At 45.5% G+C, this 17,700-nt stretch overlaps 1 protein-coding gene across 9 annotated transcripts in view; it reads left to right on the top strand.

Annotated features, from left to right (window-relative positions):
• disp1 (dispatched homolog 1 (Drosophila)) overlaps positions 1 to 15,025 on the top strand; it is a 94,368-nt gene extending 79,343 nt beyond the window's left edge. For all 9 annotated transcript variants that reach the window (XM_003440843.5, XM_005449883.4, XM_025898834.1 and 6 more), the window contains 8 exons: positions 843 to 872; positions 1,231 to 1,354; positions 2,492 to 2,619; positions 8,652 to 8,746; positions 8,992 to 9,089; positions 9,180 to 10,769; positions 12,064 to 12,327; positions 12,414 to 15,025. In XM_003440843.5, the coding sequence (XP_003440891.1) occupies positions 843 to 872; positions 1,231 to 1,354; positions 2,492 to 2,619; positions 8,652 to 8,746; positions 8,992 to 9,089; positions 9,180 to 10,769; positions 12,064 to 12,327; positions 12,414 to 14,228 (4,144 nt within the window). In that variant the 3' untranslated portion in view covers positions 14,229 to 15,025. The remainder of the gene's footprint in view (positions 1 to 842; positions 873 to 1,230; positions 1,355 to 2,491; positions 2,620 to 8,651; positions 8,747 to 8,991; positions 9,090 to 9,179; positions 10,770 to 12,063; positions 12,328 to 12,413) is intronic.
• The last annotated feature ends 2,675 nt before the right edge of the window (positions 15,026 to 17,700 follow it).

Here is a 17,700-nt window from a genome sequence, read left to right as displayed (position 1 = left end):
CCCCACTGTGATCAGGTGGTCGTATCTGATTCTGCCACTTCCTCTTCCCTTCCACGCGGCGCGTTTGCTGCTTCTCCGGCATACCGGACGCTCCCCCCACCGCTCCCAGGAGGAGCTGACGAAAATTCCAGATAGATCCCGAGCAGCTGAAGGCCTCGAATGTGTCTGTGGGTGTGTTTGGGTCAGCCACCAACAGGAAGCCTGATTTCACAATGTGATAACATGTCTTTGTGTGCAAGTGCAAGTTGTAATCCGAGACTTCCCGCTGTATCGGCGAGGGCCTGGTGTGTGTGTTGGAGCGCTTATTTATCGAGCACATGGCACACTAGGCTTCACTTGGCTTCAATGAAATTTAAAAAATGCTGTTTAGCAGTTATCAGGAACATTTGAGGCTTTATTAGCTTCATGCTGACATCCGTTTGTTTCAGGATCAGTCAGAAATCCTTCAGGATCATTTTGAGCCCAGCACGAATTTTCAGGCTGGCGTCGGCCTGCAGTTTAGGCGCTGGTACCTCGCTCGAGTCGTTAGATGCCGGCGTGTGGCTCGTGTATATTAGAAAGCAAAGCCCTGTAAGCTTGTCTGTCAAATCAGAACAAAGTTTAAAAAAGGAGCAGAGAATTATGAGACGTTCAGCACAAAGTGGTTTGGACAGCCATGTCAGCTTTAATGTCTTCAGCGGTCCAATATCCACGCTGCGCGCTCCTGCTGGAAAAAGAAAAGCAGCAGATGATGAAGAAAAGATGTCCACTCTTTCTCAACTCTCCTCAAATATGTTTTTGATTGGTTATTGCTTTGACTTCAAAATATAAACCTGATATATCTCCCTCTCTTTGATTTTCAGCCCTTCGAGGCCTTTTCGATTTCCCAGAAGGTAAGACCTGCCAGAAACGCTCAAACTTCTCCTCCTTTCTTTATTTCTGTCATGCATCCATCACAGCTCTACTGGAGCCATCATTCCTTTGTAGTGAGTCACGACTTATTGATGGGAGCTTCATTTATCCTGTAGTAACTAGAAACTTGGATGTCCTCATTTATCCATTAACCTACAGTAAAATCTGACTCTTAAAGAGAAGACATGTTTTCGTTTTCGCCGTTTGTTCTCTGAGTGACTAATTTGATGCTTTTTCTTGTTTCTCCTTCTCTGTATGTAATCAGAAGCACATGCTGTTTGAAGTCAACTGTCACAGGAAGTCTTGTCATCAACTTTTGTGTTTGTGTCTTTTTCACAGCTATGCTGAGCTAATAGCTGATTGGCCAGTGGTGGTGCTGGGTGTGTGCACGGTGCTTATTGTGATCTGTGCCCTGGTGGGCATACTGGTGCCTGACCTGCCGGATTTCTCTGACCCACTGCTCGTGAGTACACTACTCATTGATCTCCTTTGTAGATGAGGGTAGTCGTCCTCTTTTCAGTGTGTAGTACTGTATTTCCCGCACTATAAGGCACACTTAAAATCCTTTAATTTTCTCAAAAATCGACAGTGAGCCTTATAATCGGGTGTGTATGAATTCTGGTTGTGCTTACAGAGCTCCAACCGATTTTATGTGGTACACGGCGCTCAAAAATCTGTCCAAAAATGCTTCAGTATGACTTTGGTAAGCTACAAAGCCTCACCGCTTGATGGATTGTTGGAGCATTACGGCTGCCGTAGTCAGGAGGCTCGCGGAGTAATCTGGGTCCTAAACTCCGTCTCCTTCAGGTCCCAAAGGCAAACGAACACTGCAGCATCACTGAGAGTTACAAACTGTCTAAATTGTTTCATCTTTAATAAAATGATCAGCGTTGCTGCTTTACCAGGTGTAACAATTAAGTTTAACATCCATGAAAACAGGATTTATGAAGTTTAACAGAGTTAGAAGTTAGCAGGAAGTTAGCTCGCTAGCTTCCACCTAAACATGATATAGCATGTTGTGGCTGAGAGATTTCTGACAAAATTAAAACATACAGCTCTGCTATCACTTCCAACATAAATGAAGACAGAAAACTAAACAGCAGTGACGTTTGTAGGGTTACTGAAGTTGGGCTAGCTGCTATATAATGATGTGCTACCTGATCGCTAGCAACGCAGCTATGTTTGCATAACATGAACACAGTGAAGCTGGAGGATGAACGCTAACTTTTTTACACTGGATAAAAGTTAACGTGAGGGTTCCTGATGGTTAGGGACAAATGCAATCGCATGGCAGGATGCTGTAAATGGACCAAACTTCAGTCAGGAAAACAACTGAGATAATCCATCCACAATATGAGGTTAGTCATTAATATACTGCAACAACATGGGAACAGAGCAGCTGCCAGAGAAGTCAACATTAATGAATCAATGGTACAGAAGTGGAGGAAGCACTTCAAATCACTAAAAATGTGTGTCTGGCTTAAACGATGAGAACTGTGTAATAATAAAATGACCAGTTTGCCTTAATACAATACATTTCTATAAGCATAATCAAGTCAATTCCTGCTGTTTTATTTTTGATGTCTTTTTTTCTTACAAGGGCTTCGAGCCACGGGGAACAGCCATTGGCCAGCGACTAGTCACATGGAACAATATGGTGAAGAACACGGGCTATAAAGCCACACTGGCCAACTATCCATTCAAATATGCAGATGAGCAGGCCAAAATGTGAGTTTATGCTCATCTTTCATCCTGAGATGCTTTCTGAAGCTCTGTGCAGGAACATGTGAGAGCTAGTTTGTGACCAGGAGATTTAGGTGTTGTGTTAAGCTAATCTGTCTATTAGCAGCTTCTTTTTTTTCAAAGTCTGTAGAGTTTCTTTCTGTCTGCTCATCAAGCCGTCTGAAAGGCGATTGGCATTAAAGCTCTCATCGGTGGTTTCATCTGCAGATGTTTGCTTTAGTAGAAGAAAACAAAGATTTGTTGAACAAGTGTCGCTGCAGGAAGGCAAATCTCACATTCACATGTTAAATAATTGTCGTAACCCTTAGTCCACGCTAAAATGTGCAGTCTGCCAATTGATTACATGGCTGCAATGGGCAGCAAACTCTGAAAAACACACAACAGTATTTTGTTCACTTGTCTGTGTAAAATCACCTTCGAACACCTACAAGTTTTATCACAATGCAACTGCGAGTCTTCTCACTGAGTCTTCAGCACTCTCATTGTCACATCGTTGCGTCCCATTGACTTCAGTGTTTACTTTAAGATTATGGTTTGGACTTTTCAAGCCCTGCATGGACGAGCAGCAGCGTACCTCAGTAAACTTTGACAGCAGGTCCCTGCTGCATCATACAAGCTTTTCTGGCTTCCTCCTCAGACCTTGGACCATTAGTTATAGTTTTCCAGTCAGACCTTTTACTTCTTTTTGCCTCAGCAGTGCAGGATTCTGTCCACTTCACCTTCAGGTTAACAGATTTCCTTATAAAGGGAAATAGGAGTGTGAAGGTATGCAGATTGCAGGGAGCGATTTAGAATGAGTCTGATTTACAAACGTGGCGTTTGGCTGGTGCATAAATCTGATGTTATGTGCAGGTTAAGATGGTTTCCACGTGCACATTAAATGAGGGCCATTAACTGCAAGCATTTGCGTCAGAGTATTAAATCATTCTTACTTTAGATTTATAAATGGATATACATTAGTTAATAATCTGTTCAACTCTTAGAGGACCCTTAAAATTCTTGATGCATTTTACCCTAATGACAAAAAAGTCACCTTCCCAAAAATGTTTTCCACTTTAAATGACTCAGTCTTTTAATTCTACTTCAGTCTGAAACATACATATCAAAAATGAGTTCAATTGAATTGTATGTTTTGGATTTTAAACCTTCCAGTTCAGGTGGACACACTGTGGTCTTCGCATGTAATCTTCCCACATGTGCAATAGCTGCACTGCCCTGCAGCAGCACCCTGCACATCTAAGTTTTCTGTGTCCACATTTTGCCATTGAGGGTCTCTTTGTCACGTTTGCCACGGCCACAATTAGCTGCAGGATTTCCTCCATAGCGTGTAGGTCGAGGGATCAGACCTCTGGCTGCTGGAACATAGCAGAGCATTGCAGACCACATTCTGGTCTTTGTAGGAGACCAGAATATGGAAATGGAAAAGTCCATCCTGCTGCTCCTTTATCCCTCTGAAAAGGGTGCAGAGAGAGCTGAGGGGACTGATAAGGAATGGGAAGGACAGCTACAGGCAGAAGATGGAGAACCAGCTTCAGCAAAATAATGTTGGTGAAGTCTGGAGAGGCCTCAGAACCATCTCAGGCCACAAACATCAGAACTCTCTGCCTGGGAGGGATGTGAGGTGGGCAAATGAACTGAATCATTTCTTCAACAGATTTGATTCAGCCATGAGGCAGTCTCCAACATCGGCTGCAGACTCACCCACCCCCACTGCTGCTGTTCCACCTCTGACACCTCAGACACTTCACACCTCCTCTATTCACCCTGCTCACCCTCCCCACCCCCAACAACAGCATCCAATACACACTCAACACAAGGCTCCAGCCTGTCTCTCTCAACCACCCAGGTTAGGAGGAAACTGAGGAGGATTAGTGGCAAGAAGGCAACGGGTCCAGATGGCATCAGCTTGAGGGTCATCAGGTCCTGCACGGACCAACTGTGTGGGGTGATGGAGCACCTCTTCAACCTGAGCCTGAGGCTGGGACGAGTCCCACAGCTCTGGAAAACCTCCTGTGTTGTACCAGTGCCAAAGACTTCACGCCCCAAGGACCTCAACAGCTACAGGCCGGTGGCTCTGACATCCCACCTGATGAAGACCCTGGAGCGGTTGGTCCTGGCTCATCTTCGGCACCTGGTGAGCTCATCACTGGACCCACTTCAGTTTGCCTACCAGCCTGGCATTGGAGCGGATGATGCCGTCATTCACCTCCTACATCGCTCCCTCTCTCACCTGGAGACCGCTGGGAGCACTGTGAGAATCATGTTCTTTGATTTCTCCAGTGCCTTCAACACCATTCTTCCCTCGGTTCTGAAGGACAAGCTGGAGAACTCAGGAGTGGACCATCACCTCACCACCTGGATTTTGGACTACCTCACCGACCAACCACAGTATGTGAGGACTCAGGGCTGTGTGTCGGACAGGGTCGTCTGCAGTACGGGGGCCCCACAGGGAATGGTTCTGGCTCCGTTCCTCTTCACCATCTACACTGCAGACTTCTCCCACAACTCCACCCAGTGCTTCCTGCAGAAGTTCTCTGATGACTCTGCAATAGTCGGCCTCATCACTGATGGGGACGACAAGGAGTACAGAGGACTGACTCAAGACTTTGTGGACTGGTGCCAGCTGAACTACCTCCAGATCAACGCCAGTAAAACCAAGGAGCTGGTGGTAGACTTCCGCAGGCACAAACATCCTCCACTGCAACCACTGAACATCCAAGGTATGGACATTGAGGCTGTGGACAGCTACAGGTACCTTGGTGTTCATCTGAACAACAAACTGGACTGGACTCATAACTCAGACGCCCTCTACAGGAAAGGGCAGAGCAGGCTGTACCTGCTGCGGAGACTCAGGTCGTTTGGAGTGGAGGGCCCACTCCTGAAGAGCTTCTATGACTCTGTGGTGGCCTCAGCCATCTTTTATGGTGTGGTCTGCTGGGGCGGCAACATCTCTGCTGGGGACAGGAAGAGACTGAACAGGCTGATCCGAAGGGCCAGCTCTGTTCTAGGATGCCCTCTGGACCCAGTGGAGGTGGTGAGTGACAGGAGAATGGTGGCTAAGCTGTCATCCCTGTTGGACAACATCTCCCACCCCATGCATGAGACTGTGACAGCACTGAGCAGCTCCTTCAGTGGCTGCGGCACCCACGGTGTGGGACAGAGAGATTTCGCAGGTCTTTCCTCCCCACTGCTGTCAGACTCCACAACAAAGACTTCAAATGATCAAACACACACATCCACAAATGTGCAATAACACTAATGTGCAATAATCTTTTCTGGCATCGTTGTATTTTTACTCAGTTGTATACAGCATTTATATTCTATTTTTATCTTATTGTATATTTTATTCTATTTTATTCTACTGTATATAGTATTTTATTTTATTCTGTTCTGTACAGTTGTGTACTGTATTTATTCTTATTTTATTTTATTCTAATTTTTGCTTCATAACTTTTGCACTGTCCACTTCCTGCTGTGACAAAACAAATTTCCCACATGTGGGACTAATAAAGGTTATCTTATCTTATCTTATCTCCCCTCCACTCTCATCTTCAGATGGGTCAGAGTTGGAGACCAGCCGCTCTGTTTCTACCTCCTTTTTCCCCCTAAAAGATCACTCCCAGAGCCTCCTGTGTGCTGTAAAGTGTCGCCCTCTTCAAAATAATTGCTCCAGCGCTGCTGCTCATACTTCTAACTATAAACTACCTGAGCCAGAACCAAAGAGCCCTATTTTGTTTTCAATGTCTTTGAAGCACTGAAAGGCTATCGGTGTTTAATATCACGGCCTTAGTTTAAACACAAGAGTGTGCCTTTCTAAGAGAGAAGACTTGAAACTGAAACAGACAGACAGACCGACAGACACACACACACACCATTGTCTGAAATTCAATTCAATTCAATTCAATTCAATTTTATTTATATAGCGCCAAATCACAACAAAAGTCGCCTCAAGGCGCTTTATATTGTACAGTAGATAGCACAATAATAAATACAGAGAAAAACCCAACAATCATATGACCCCCTATGAGCAAGCACTTTGGCGACAGTGGGAAGGAAAAACTCCCTTTTAACAGGAAGAAACCTCCGGCAGAACCAGGCTCAGGGAGGGGCGGGGCCATCTGCTGCGACCGGTTGGGGTGAAAGAAGGAAAACAGGATGAAAGACATGCTGTGGAAGAGAGACAGAGATTAATAACAGATATGATTCGATGCAGAGAGGTCTATTAGCACATAGTGAGTGAGAAAGGTGACTGGAAGGGAAAAACTCAATGCATCATGGGAATCCCCGGCAGCCTACGTCTATTGAAATCAATCATCAATAGCGAGACCCACTTATCGTGTGAGTAACTAGGCAGGAAAAGGTAAAAAGTGTAAAATGTTGCTTTCAGTGGTAAAAAATTAGCACCACCTGGTGGACACTATATAAAAGGAACATTTTAAAGCAAGTGGTCCAAAATAAAAATCTTTAAATCAAATTTACATAATTGTCTTAGACATTAAATTTTTAATTACTTTTGAGCCTGTAAAACTGAAGTGACAGTGTAGAGAACATTATTAAACTGTTACTGGTTGAACAAATCTTTGTTTGGCACTCATGCCTGTGGCTTCCACTATCAGCCAAAAACAGAGGTCACAGGGGAGCCAAGGCGTGGGGGGTCAGAGGTAGGGGTGAAGGATACTGTTGACAGACCTGTCTGAATTTCTTGAAAGAAGAGAGGGATAGTCGAGGTTTGTCCATCCACGAGGTCAGCCTCTGCCTCCCGTCAGCCAGAGTCTGCTCACTAATCAAGAGCAAGTCTTTGCATGCATGTCTGTCTCTATCAGGTCTTCATGCACACATCAGACTGCAGATATCTGGTTTCTTAAAATTTTACTGTTGCTTGGTTTTGCTTATTTGATGGATATCACCATATTCACAGTCATGTCACTTTGCATGATTAAAAATCAGTAAGACTGAACAGTCTTTGAATCAGATTTTATTTTTGTTTAATTTTTTATGAGCAGATGTTGTGTAGATCCATGTAGCTAGGATTAGAGCTTCTAAAAACTGCAGCTCTCTTCTGCTGATTAGATAAAGTCTGTTCTCTCGTCTCCCTCTGTAGACGCCTTTGTCTCGCGCCGCGTGTCTGTCTTCATGTAATTGTGTGCTTGTGTTGTATCAGAAAGTGGCTCCTGCTTCTGTCAGCGAGCTCCCCTGGCTTATCCCCTCCGTCTGTTACTCTCTCTCTGACATCCGCCCGATTACCCTGACTTCCTCTTTTCCTCCTAAAAATGTGGCTCATTTAAAAAAAAAAAACAAAAAAACAACTGATCTGCACGTCTCCCCCCGGGCGCCCTGCTCAATCAGAGCTACCATTATGATTATTAGAATAATGACAGCAGTATCTCGCTGTACTGCAGAAAGTCATTTATCTGATTTCTTGTAGGGAGCTGCGATGACTGCTGCCTTTTCAGACACAGCAGCATCTGTTTGAGTCATGAAGTCATGAATAAGAATTCTTTCTGGATCGTTTTCACCTTGCTGCCGACTGATTATTATATTTGCAGCACATTTGTGCTACAAATATTTTTAGCGCTTTTCCTCATTTTCTGTCAGTCATTGAACACATTTAAGTGCCAAATGACACATTTTTGCTCTCATTGTGCAGAAGGAGCTATCTGCTCTGACAGAACTTAACGGAAATGGTGTTTCCAATAGTTCAACTGTAACGTTAGCTAGCCTTGTTATTATATATTCACTGGTCATTTTGTTAGGTACATTTTGCTAGTACCAGATTGGGGCCACGTTTAGCTTCAGAAATGCCATATTTGTTCTGGCTGTTGCTCACTAAGTGGCCCAAAGTGTGCCGAAAGACTATGAGACCATGAGCTATGAATCAAGCAAAGCTTCATAGATTACACAGAATAGTCTAGCACTTCCCAGTGAAATCAATGTATTTTGTGTAAAATTCACATCCTGTTCAGCACCTTACTTCAGTGCTTCAAATATTTGCTTATTCTTCTTCTCCTGTTTTCCAGTCACCAAGAGCCCAGGTGGCCCAAAGACCACTTTGACAGAGACAAACGGCAAGCCGAGTGGGACTTCAGTAAAGAGTTCTTCTGTGATGTGCCTGGTAAGATTCAGGACGATGGAGAACAGGAAGAATTTTGAGATCATACTAGTCCACAATCCACACAACTCCCAAAAAGATTTGTGGCTTTATATAATGATGAGCAGACAGACCGAGGAATAGTTGTGCTTTTTACTGTGGCACGCCGATGGAAATGAACGGGATCTTTGTCAGATGGTCAAATCATTTTTTTGTCTTGTGTCTTGGGAAAGATGTTTTCCTACTTGAGTATGCTATCCTTTCTGCAGGTGACAGCTATTCTAGACTGGTGTTCTCGTCAGCTGAAGGGAAGAACCTGTGGAGTATTCAGGCCATCAAATCCATGTGCAATCTGGACAACGCAAGAGTATGCTGGCATCATTCAAGTCGTGTGAATCTGTTTTTCTGTTACACTTCTGTTTGTTTTCGCGTATTTATTCATTCTTTCCATCCTTAGGTGCGTTCCCACCGGGACTACTGGAATCTTTGTCAGCGCACCAATGCTGATTCCTGCTGCCCCAGCTGGACACTAGGTAACTACATTGCTGTCCTCAACAACAGGTCATCCTGCCAGAAGATTACGGAACGAGACGTATCGCACACACTCAAGATCCTGCGCTCGTGCGCCAAATACTATCATAACGGCACACTGGGACCCGACTGCTGGGACATGACCCTGCGGCGGAAAGACCAGCTAAAGTGTGCCAGTGTGCCCCGCAAGTGTACAAAATACAACGCCATCTACCAGATCTTTCACTTTCTGGTAGACAAAGACTTCCTGAGTCCCAAGAGCCTGGAGTACCCTCCGCCTGTGCTCAAGTACAGCATGCTCTTTTCCCCCACGGAGAAAGGCGAGTCTATGATGAACATTTACCTGGACAATTTCGAGAACTGGAACGCCTCAGACGGCATCACCACGGTCACAGGGATCGAGTTTGGCATTAAACACGACCTCTTTCAGGACTACCTCCTCACAGACACGGTGTATCCTGCCATAGCCATAGTGATTGTCCTGCTGGTCATGTGCGTTTACACGCGGTCAGTTTTCATCACACTTATGACAATAATAGCTATCATCAGCTCGCTGATTGTGTCCTACTTTCTCTACCGGATGGTTTTCAACTTTGAGTTCTTCCCCTTCATGAACCTCACAGCCCTCATCATCCTAGTAGGCATCGGTGCAGATGACGCCTTTGTGCTTTGTGACGTGTGGAACTACACTAAGTTCGATAAGCCTCATGCTGAGCTGGCAGAGACGGTTGGCGTGACCCTTCAACATGCGGCCCTCTCTATGTTTGTCACCAGCTTCACCACTGCTGCTGCTTTTTATGCCAACTACGTCAGTAACATCACTGCCATTCGCTGCTTCGGAGTCTACGCTGGCACTGCCATATTGGTCAACTATATTTTAATGGTGACGTGGCTGCCCGCCGTGGTGGTGCTACATGAACGCTACCTGCCCAACATGTTCCTCTGCGCCAAGCCTCAGCACCAGCAGACAGGTTGTTGCACGCAGATGCTCTGGGCCGGTCTTTGCCAAAAGGCCAACAAATGCCTCTTTACAGTTTCGGAGGCGTCGAGGATCTTCTTTGAGAAGGTGCTGCCCTGCATCGTCATCAAGCTCCGCTACCTCTGGCTCTTCTGGTTTCTTGCCATGACCGTGGGCGGGGCCTATGTGGTTTGTGTAAACCCAAAGATGAAGCTCCCCTCCTTGGAGCTGGCAGAGTTTCAGGTCTTCAGATCTTCTCACCCATTTGAACGCTATGATGCGGAGTACAAAAAGCTTTTCATGTTTGAGAGAGTCCATCATGGTGAGGACCTCCACATGCCCATTACCATCATCTGGGGGGTGACCCCTGTGGATAATGGAGATCCCCTGAACCCCAAAAACAAAGGAAAGCTGATGCTGGATAGCAGTTTCAACATTGCCAGTCCAGCATCTCAGGTCTGGATCCTCAACTTCTGCCAGAAAATGAGAAACCAGAGCTTCGTCTTTCAGTCCGAAGAGCAGGACTTCACCAGCTGCTTCATCGAGACGTTCAAACAGGTCAGTACTGCATGTGTACTAGTGATATACGGAGCAAACTCCAACCTCAAGGACTATTAAACCACAATTGATCTCCAAAACAAAAACGATTCCTCTAAGAGATGAACACATTTCTGATGTCGGTGTTCTCCTGCCGTTTGTTAAATTCTCACTTGGACTGATTGACTTCATCAGATTAAACTTTCTTACAGTTGGCTAGCATTAGCTTATCCACTATATAGAAAAATTAGTTGTTATCCGGTCTTTAAGTGATGACGTATCAACCCTGCTTTCCAGGTCCAAACTACTCTGCGTTTATTAAGGCTGTTGTGTTTTTAACATGCTTTAATGCTTTGTATCCTGAACAAGTCCCTAAAAACAGTCAGTGATCACTGTCGGCCTCTCTCAGTTTTTATTACCACCGTTCATTTTAAAACTCAGTGTTTAAACCCTTAGATGTAACCCCAGCCCATGCAGCAGTATATTAATGACTAACCTCGTATTGTTGATGGATTATCTCAGTTGTTCTCCTGACTGAAGTTTGGTCCATTTACAGCATCCTGCCATGCGATTGCATTTGTCCCTAACCATCAGGAACCCTCATGTTAACTTTTATCGAGTGGAAAAAAGTTAGCGTTCATCCTCCAGCTTCACTGTGTTTATGTTACGCTAACATAGCTGTGTCGCTAGCGATCACGTAGCACATCATTATATAGCAGCTAGCCCAACTTCAGTAACCCTGCAAACGTCACTGCTGTTTAGTTTTCTGTCTTCATTTATGTTGGAAGTGATAGCAGAGCTGTACGTTTGAATGTGTCAGAAATCTCTCAGTCAGAACATGCTATATCATGTTTAGGTGGAAATGTTAAACTAATTGTTACACTTGGTAAAGCAGCAATGCTGATCATTTGATTACAGATGAAAGAATTTAGACAGTTTTTAACTCTAAGTGATGCCGCAGTGTTCAATTGACTTTGGGACCTGAAGCGGACAGAGTTTTGGACCGGAAACGGATAATGACATCAAACTTAAAGACCGGATTCCATGTAGCCCTGAGTAGCAGTCCGCTTGGCTCTGTGCTTGCTAATGTTGTCACTGAAACAGTGTTTTACCCACATGTTGTTCATTTGTAAGGTAACTGTTAGCACTGTTTATGATGAGCACAGAGAAAAGTTCTGGTGAGGAGTGAGCATACAGGTCTCATTCTTCAGTGCTTCACTTAGAAATCGTTACACAGGCTATTTCAAGACATCCATGTGGATGGAAGTTTTTCATTTTTCCATTGCAGTCCTTTTACCTCTTCTGTTTTTAACAGTGGATGGAGAACCAGGACTGCGACGAGGCCTCTGTCTACCCTTGCTGCAGTCAGTCCACCTTCCCATACAAACAGGATGTCTTTGAGTTGTGTATCAAAAGAGCCATCATGGAGCTAGATCGGAGTACTAACTACCACCTTGACAGCAAGACCCCCGGACCTCGATTTGACATCAACGACACCATCAGAGCCATTGTTTTAGAGTTCCAGAGCACCTACCTCTTCACGTTGGCCTATGAGAAGATGTACCAGTTCTACCGCGAGGTATGCAAACCCCCAGCATCACCTGGATACATCTTCACTGGTGAAACAAGATATTTAATAATGTTAGCAATGTCTTTCTGTTTTAGGTGGATGCCTGGATCGAGGAGGAGCTTCGCTATGCCCCAGCAGGCCTTAGCTATGGCTGGTTTGTGAGCAACCTGGAGTTCTACGACCTTCAGGACAGCCTGTCAGATGGGACTCTGATTGCTATGGCGCTGTCAGTGGCAGTTGCTTTCAGCGTCATGCTCCTGACCACCTGGAATTTCATCATCAGCCTGTATGCCATCCTGTCCATTGCAGGGACCATATTTGTCACAGTGGGCTCTCTGGTGCTTCTGGGCTGGGAGCTCAATGTCTTGGAGTCTGTGACCATTTCAGTGGCGGTCGGACTGTCAGTGGACTTTGCTGTCCACTACGGCGTGGCCTACCGACTTGCCTCAGAGCCGGACCGTGAGGGGAAGGTGATATTTTCCCTCAGTCGGATGGGTTCTGCTATTGCAATGGCAGCACTAACCACCTTTGTTGCTGGCGCAATGATGATGCCGTCAACTGTCCTGGCCTACACGCAGCTGGGCATGTTCATGATGCTGATCATGTGCATCAGCTGGGCCTTTGCCACCTTCTTTTTTCAGTGCATGTGCCGCTGCCTGGGGCCCCAGGGCACCTGTGGCCAGATAAGGCTGCCCAAAAAACTGCAGTGTCAGGCCTTCACCGAGACCACATCCAGCAGCCCCTCACCCCAGGGGAAGAGTTCTGGTCTGGTGAAATACCAGCTGGACAGCAAGGGTGGTGAGGTGGAGCATTATGAGCTGGAGCCTTTAGCATCCAGTCAAAAAACTGAGGATAAACCGCACGACGAGCGTGATTCCAGCACTCAGCTTTATAACGGAATTCCTCCTCACCACCACACTGCTCCTTATTCAAACATTCATTACTCGAACACCGAAGCCGGCAAAAGAGGACCCGAGAATGGGCACGTGGCCACGCTTAGCACACCGTCCAGGTGCCAGTACTCGCAAAAAACCAACTGCACATGTGGGGATCCTCCTCATCTGCTTCAGCAGTGGAACCCAAATTCCTGTGCGCAGGATTCTCGCTCCTGCACGCCCACCTCTCAGCTCTTCCCCCTCTCAGGAAGCCCCCTCAGCAAACAAAACGCGACCCTTTTACCGACAAACCTGGACCCAGCCTACACACGCGTGGACTGCTGTATGCACTACTTCCACTGTCCGTTCACTCATTTCCACCACTGCTCACAGGGGAGAGTCGTGACCCCCAGGCAAGGAGCTGCCCACACCTGTCACCTCAGGAAGCACTGTATCCATACTGCGGCCCTGCAGGCTGCCTCAGTAGGAGACCAGAGATCCACGAGCCCAAAGCAGGACGCTGGCCCGGATCCAGGACCAGGACCAGGACCTGGCTCTGACTCTGAGACTGCTGGAGAAGTCATAGTTCATAGGCATGAAATGTCAGTACCTGACAGTAGCCAAAATATCAGCAACACAGCACAGCCTCAAAGCCCCTGCCCCTGCCCCTCCCCCTCTGCAGGCTCATTACACAAAAGCTGCCATGAATGTGCAACGGACACCAGCCGTTGTCGTGGTGATAACCACACACCCACCACAAGAACTGAAATGGCAATGCACATGGATGCTTGTAAAGTCCCTGGCAACCAGGACAAGCCTGACAGTATTCCCGTCACACGGGAAGAGATCATCAAGACATGCAAGCGGAACTCAAAAAGAGAGCGGACGGCCTCTGCCTCTCCAAAGAAACTCAACTGTTTTAACAGGACGTTGAAAGTGAAATGCAATTCAGCATCAGATGTGCCAAAAAGCGAAGCCAGCGTGCCTCCTATTGCAATAAGCACTACTAATCTCTCTTCTGAAAGCTTATGCTGACAATAAGTGAAGTCAGTATCACAAACCAAAAGTCCAAGAAATGTTGTGCAATCGTACAAGGTGTGGGATGTGTTGACCAAGTGCCTCAGTGTGTTTCATAAAGCACGGACTCACTACATGTTTTCAGTTTACAGTTTTCTTTTTGTCATCATCAGCGTTTCACGTCCCAGATGTGGTTGTTGTTTTTCAACAGTGAAACAAACACTATTGATGAAGCTGCATCATCACTGTGGGAAGCGAATGGTCTGTTTTTTGTTTTTTTTCAAACCGACGTCGTCAACAAATGTTTTTAAATCGAGTGTTAAATACGCAGCAGCCATTTGCACCAACATGAAATCGCGCCGCGTCTGTTGTTTTGTGTCGCCTGTGGTCAGTGCCACGTCTTACAAGCTTGTTGCTCTCTATCACTTTTTTGTATGTGCTGGAGTCAGTGTTAACTTCCCAGTGTACTCTTGCTGCCTCAGATAAGCTGTACTGTATGATCAAAGTGTCTTTTAAAAAAAACAAACAAAAAAAACATAGTCTTGCCGTTGTGTGTATGTGTACACACACACGCACACACACACACAGACACACGGTGGTGGGCTTGTAATTACAGGAGAGATCACTTTGGCACACAAACACCCAGAAAGGAGCTCCCATCAGCAGTGGTTTCACTCATCTCATATATTTGGAGTTGCTCTTTTGTAATGTGTCCAGGACACCCAGGTTTTGTTGTTTTCATGTTGAAACGACACTGAGAACACGCATTAGCAAACCTAACAGTATAGCTTTTGTATTACCAAAGAATAAATGAATTGTGGTGAGTAAGCCGAAGAGGGGAAGGATAGTAATACACTTTGCACATTCACTCACATGATACAAAGGCAAAAATAGAAAAAAAACTTCCACACATGACTTTTACATACAGTACTGTGGAAAAGTCTCAAACCACCCCTCGTGGTCTTTATGTCTTGGTAGGAAAATGAGAAATGGGTGCAGCGATTTACTGAAGCAAGCTACAGTGGCTTGCAAAAGTATTCGGCCCCCTTGAACTTTCCCACATTTTGTCACATTACAGCCACAAACATGAATCAATGTTATTGGAATTCCAGGTCAAAGACCAATACAAAGTGGTGCACACGTGAGAAGTGGAACGAAAATCATACATGATTCCAAACATTTTTTACAAATAAATAACTGCAAAGTGGGGTGTGCGTAATTATTCAGCCCCCCCGAGTCAATACTTTGTAGAACCACCTTTTGCTGCGATTCCAGCTGCCAGTCTTTTAGGGTATGTCTCTACCAGCTTTGCACATCTACAGACTGAAATCCTTGCCCATTCTTCTTTGCAAAACAGCTCCAGCTCAGTCAGATTAGATGGACAGCGTTTGTGAACAGCAGTTTTCAGATCTTGCCACAGATTCTCGATTGGATTTAGATCTGGACTTTGACTGGGCCATTCTAACACATGGATATGTTTTGTTTTAAACCATTCCATTGTTGCCCTGGCTTTATGTTTAGGGTCGTTGTCCTGCTGGGAGGTGAACCTCCGCCCCAGTCTCAAGTCTTTTGCAGACTCCAAGAGGTTTTCTTCCAAGATTGCCCTGTATTTGGCTCCATCCATCTTCCCATCAACTCTGACCAGCTTCCCTGTCCCTGCTGAAGAGAAGCACCCCCAGAGCATGATGCTGCCACCACCATATTTGACAGTGGGGATGGTGTGTTCAGAGTGATGTGCAGTGTTAGTTTTCCGCCACACATAGCGTTTTGCATTTTGGCCAAAAAGTTCCATTTTGGTCTCATCTGACCAGAGCACCTTCTTCCACATGTTTGCTGTGTCCCCCACATGGCTTGTGGCAAACTGCAAACGGGACTTCTTATGGTTTTCTGTTAACAATGGCTTTCTTCTTGCCACTCTTCCATAAAGGCCAACTTTGTGCAGTGCACGACTAATAGTTGTCCTATGGACAGATTCCCCCACCTGAGCTGTAGATCTCTGCAGCTCGTCCAGAGTCACCATGGGCCTCTTGGCTGCATTTCTGATCAGCGCTCTCCTTGTTCGGCCTGTGAGTTTAGGTGGACGGCCTTGTCTTGGTAGGTTTACAGTTGTGCCATACTCCTTCCATTTCTGAATGATGGCTTGAACAGTGCTCCGTGGGATGTTCAAGGCTTGGGAAATCTTTTTGTAGCCTAAGCCTGCTTTAAATTTCTCAGTAACTTTATCCCTGACCTGTCTGGTGTGTTCTTTGGACTTCATGGTGTTGTTGCTCCCAATATTCTCTTAGACAACCTCTGAGGCCGTCACAGAGCAGCTGTATTTGTACTGACATTAGATTACACACAGGTGCACTCTGTTTAGTCATTAGCACTCATCAGGCAATGTCTATGGGCAACTGACTGCACTCAGACCAAAGGGGGCTGAATAATTACGCACACCCCACTTTGCAGTTATTTATTTGTAAAAAATGTTTGGAATCATGTATGATTTTCGTTCCACTTCTCACGTGTACACCACTTTGTATTGGTCTGTCACCTGGAATTCCAATAAAATTGATTCATGTTTGTGGCTGTAATGTGACAAAATGTGGAAAAGTTCAATGGGGCCAAATACTTTTGCAAGCCACTGTATATGGAGCGAAAACAAAGTTTGAACAATTCTACTGGGCTTGAAAGTCAATATTTGTTATGACCGCCGTTATTATTCAAAAGAGCCAAAAACGCTTGGGAAGGAGGTTTCTCCAGGAGTTCTTCAGGCTTCCAAAGCTCTTGTTTGGATATTGGCAGCCTCTTCTTTCATTCATGATAATCCTACAATTCTACAATCATGTTGAGGTGCAGCTTCTGGGGAGGCCAATCCATGATGGATCCCATTTCGTTTTTTGTGATTTGAATACAATAATGCTTTTAGTGTCTTTGCAACCATTACCGTGCATTACCAATCAGTCACTTTTGATTGCTCGGTGGATAAAATCTGAAGATACTTTTCTGTGTTCATAATTTCATCAATTTCAACGAGCTGCCACCAACTGAAATTCATCCCAAACCATGACAGAGCCTCCACCGTGTTTTACAGATGGCTCAGGGGTGTACCTCCTGCCACCTTATTGACGGCCACCCTTCCACAGTAGCTGGATCAAGGGGCCAGATCCACCTCTCAGGTCCTGCATCAGGTCTTTGCATGTGACTTTAACATTTTCAGCTTATTTATTTGACTTCAGCTCCTTTGCTTTATCGTTTTGATTGTCACAGCAACAGTTTGAGCTACAGCAAGAAAAAGCTGAAGAAATCATTACATAGGCCAAGACCTTAGAGCAGAATGAATATATGACCTGTGTTCATCGGGAGCGCTGAAAGCCGACCCTGATCCAACGCTAGGAATTTTACCCTTGCTCGAAGTTTGCCAGTTTTCAAACAAACAATGCTGAGCCAATTTCCAAGCGAGCTAGCTGTCTGCACAGCTGACAGATGTTACAGACATAATATCCCTCCT

This window comes from Oreochromis niloticus, linkage group LG15 (assembly GCF_001858045.2).
Source record: "Oreochromis niloticus isolate F11D_XX linkage group LG15, O_niloticus_UMD_NMBU, whole genome shotgun sequence".
Taxonomy (NCBI): Eukaryota; Metazoa; Chordata; class Actinopteri; order Cichliformes; family Cichlidae; genus Oreochromis; species Oreochromis niloticus.
The sequence above is the reverse complement of the archived record's forward strand: the minus strand, read 5'-3'. Positions and strand labels throughout refer to the sequence as shown.